Source organism: Fibroporia radiculosa (assembly GCF_000313525.1).
Source record: "Fibroporia radiculosa TFFH 294 genomic supercontigs, scaffold38105, whole genome shotgun sequence".
Classification (NCBI taxonomy): domain Eukaryota; kingdom Fungi; phylum Basidiomycota; class Agaricomycetes; order Polyporales; family Fibroporiaceae; genus Fibroporia; species Fibroporia radiculosa.
In genome coordinates, this window is record NW_012133075.1 from 4782 (window position 1) to 7875 (window position 3094).

At 59.8% G+C, this 3094-nt stretch overlaps 1 protein-coding gene across 1 annotated transcript; it reads left to right on the forward strand.

The window, feature by feature from the left end:
• Nucleotides 1-1317: 1317 nt before the first annotated feature.
• Nucleotides 1318-2875, forward strand: FIBRA_09405 (uncharacterized protein; the record flags this gene model as incomplete). Its single annotated transcript, XM_012321712.1, has 2 exons — nt 1318-1367; nt 1432-2875. 2 exons carry the CDS (start codon nt 1318-1320, stop codon nt 2873-2875), a joined length of 1494 nt encoding a protein of 497 aa, XP_012177102.1.
• Nucleotides 2876-3094: the final 219 nt, after the last annotated feature.

The window sequence follows — 3094 nt, forward strand, 5'->3', positions numbered from 1 at the left end:
TGCATGCGATCGCGTGCGCGGACAGTCCGCGAGGGTACTTCAAGCATGGGTGCGACTTCTGATGCTATTAGTACTGGGGATGCAGGCAGCGCGAGGCTAAAGGCTAAGTGCACACGAACGTGACCAGGCTTCTGGCCGCGTGCCTGCTAAGCTTGAGCTCTGTGCTGCAGCGCGGCAGCAGTGGGGAGTGCCCCGGTGACGAGGACACGCGACTGCGGCGGTGGACGAGTGCTGCGCGGACACGGTCCCCGGGAGTCCCCAAACGAGGAAGAATGCGTCATGCACTGCGTGACGAGTCTCCACCCTTGTTCGGGCACGGCCGAGGGCAGTGGAGCGTACGGGAGAAATTAACTTGGGGAATCGAAGACAATGTGCATTTGGTGACATGATCAGCCCTATTCGGAGCAGGTTTCATGGCGCGCACAACCCCCGTTTGTCACGCGAGAAGAGAGAGAGAGCGCGAGGCGTGACGGTTGTGCAAATGAGATGGGCGGCGCATGGTGAAGACACGCAATCTCCATCTGCTCAAAGACCAGCACTAGGAATGATGGTGCGCGGGGCTGATGATGCGCACGCGGGCTGGGATGGAGAAGAAGGACGTTGCGAAATCGAAGGTGCAATTGGGGTGCCCACCGGCCGTCTCTTGCGGTGGCGCCGACGTCGTCTCCATAGCGCGAGCTTCGGGCACGAACAGGGCGTACAAATGGCGCAAGTGCGCACGGTGCCACAAAGACGTACCTCGCGAACTCGAAGCTCACGGGGCCTGTTCGGGCTCAGTGCTGCTGCAGACCAGACGCAGGCATGAACGGCGTTGTCAATTCATGGCCTCATTTGCACTGCAAATCACGTCTGCCCAAGATTAGTTAGACGCACCGTCCCAGTCCCAGCTAGAACCCGGTCGGTCGCACCGACTGATGTCGTCCGACCACAGTGGGGCGCTGGCCTACAGATTCTGCTGCATCGGACGGCAAAGAGACGTTGTGACCGGGCTAGTAGCTGGAAGACACGTTGGCTGGACCCAAGTCGGACTCCTTCCTGGGCGAACAATGCCCCGAAATAGAACGTGCGTCCAGTGTGACTCCCCCCCGTGACGGCCTGCCAAATACGGCAGATACCGAGGACAAGACGGCGGCTGTCACGGGCGTCACAGCGCGAGTCAAGCTGCCTTTCACACCCTTCACGCCTCCCTTTATATATTTCCTCCTCGTCCGCCGCCCATGTCTCCCCACATCCCGTCCTAGCACTCCCCCTCCTGCTCTCTCCCGCCATTGCCTCCTCATCCCTCCCCGGGATCCTCTCCTCTCGCCTACAGCCTCCATGTACGAAGAAGTCTGTCTCCTTTGCGGCAGGCCAGTCACCGTCGACGGGTTCGCTTTCTTTCTTCCCCCCATCCACCGTGCGCTGACCACACCTCCCAACTTTCCCCTCCAGACGGGCGTACTGTAGCGACGAGTGCGAGAGCCTCGACGCTACGTCGCCCTCTTTGTCCGCCTCTAGCAGCGCCTATCCGTCCCCGTACTTGCACTCGAACAAAGGCCCAGGCAGCCTCGCAGACGTGCCTGCTCTAGTCTCCTCTGCACTCGGCCGCTCTCTCAATGCCAACAGCACCACAAAGTCCCACAAGAGTCGCCACTCCATCTCCTCCTCGTCCGCCTCCTCCACCGTCTGGTCCACCTTTACTGACGACGAGGAAGACGGGCTCGTCAACCCGTCTTTGAGTGCGAGTGGCGATGACGACTTTGCAGACAATCGCGAATGGCTTGGCGGCGTTGACCCTAGTGCCAAGCTAGCGGGCTCCCTCGGTCACGGTTTGCATTCACGTGGATCAGGCCTGTCTTACGCCCGTCGCCCCTCTGGTACCAACAATCGTTCCACCATCACCACCCTCAACCGCCGCACTTCGTCAGTTTCAAACCCCTCCATTGGTAACGCTGGCTCTCCTCGCAGTGTTCCAGCCCCGCCTCCCCTCAGCCCCTTTGAGGACGACTTTGATGTACCGTCTGTCTCCCTTTCGTCGCTTTCCTCTGCAAACTCTCGTGACGCGCCCCGTAGCCATGGGCGCAAGTCGAGCACGTCTAGCGAACACGGGAACGCTCACGAGTCCACGGTCACTGTAAAGTCGAGGCGTAACCGGGCCAGTCTCCCTGCTTACTTTTCTCTCCTCACGGCATCCACTTCATCCCCTCCTTCCCGCACGCAGCGCTCACCGTCGTCGTTGCAAACTTTGAATGCCATCGCACGATCATTTCAGTCGTCGCCTCCTACCCCCCGCGTTGCCAACCCCGTTTTGGATCCCATCACGGCTTATTCGCAGGCTCACCCCAAGCCGGAAGGTGTGGAGGCAACCCCTCGAGGTCGGGTCCGGCAGCGCAACCCGAACGCTCGGTCGCCCTCTAGCCGCCGATCAGCTGCGCGGTCGCCTCCGCGTCAGTACGTCCCCAGCTCTCCACCGCCATGCGCCCATCACCGTGTGCTCGTCGGGCCGCAAGCCCGTGCGCGCCTCGACAGTATCGAGAAGGTCGCCGACTGGGTATCGCAGAGCCCAGTCGTAGGCCGTGGGCGCACCCTCACACGCCGAAATAGCTCCCCGCCGAAGAAGCCGCTTTTCGACACGATCATAAATAGCGTTGAGGCGGATGATGATTTGGACGCTGTTCGGGAACTTTTGGATCGGAGCCTGCATCCTCATCGAATGGTTGCCAGTGAAGATGTCTTTGTTGCCCGTGGTGACAGGGAGAGACGAGGTAGAAGGATGGTGGATGAGTTGGACAAGCTGCCGATGGGCCCGCACAACTCTGAGGCACCTGGATACGGGAATGGACGGAGCGGCCTAAGAGGTCGCGAGAGGGAACGTGGAAGAACTCTGGCGCGTTGAGCACTCTCTACACATCGTCCTTACGAGCACCCGGAGCAAAATCATAACCAGGGAACATGATTATGACCACTCAGTATCTATTCTTCACCGTTACCAATGTTCGCCATAGACGTCTCGTCGCTCTCGCACTCAACTTGCATCACCACTCAAAACATCCTCGATCTCGGTGTCCCCGTCATTTATCGTCGGTATCTCAACATATCCATATTCAAATATCCG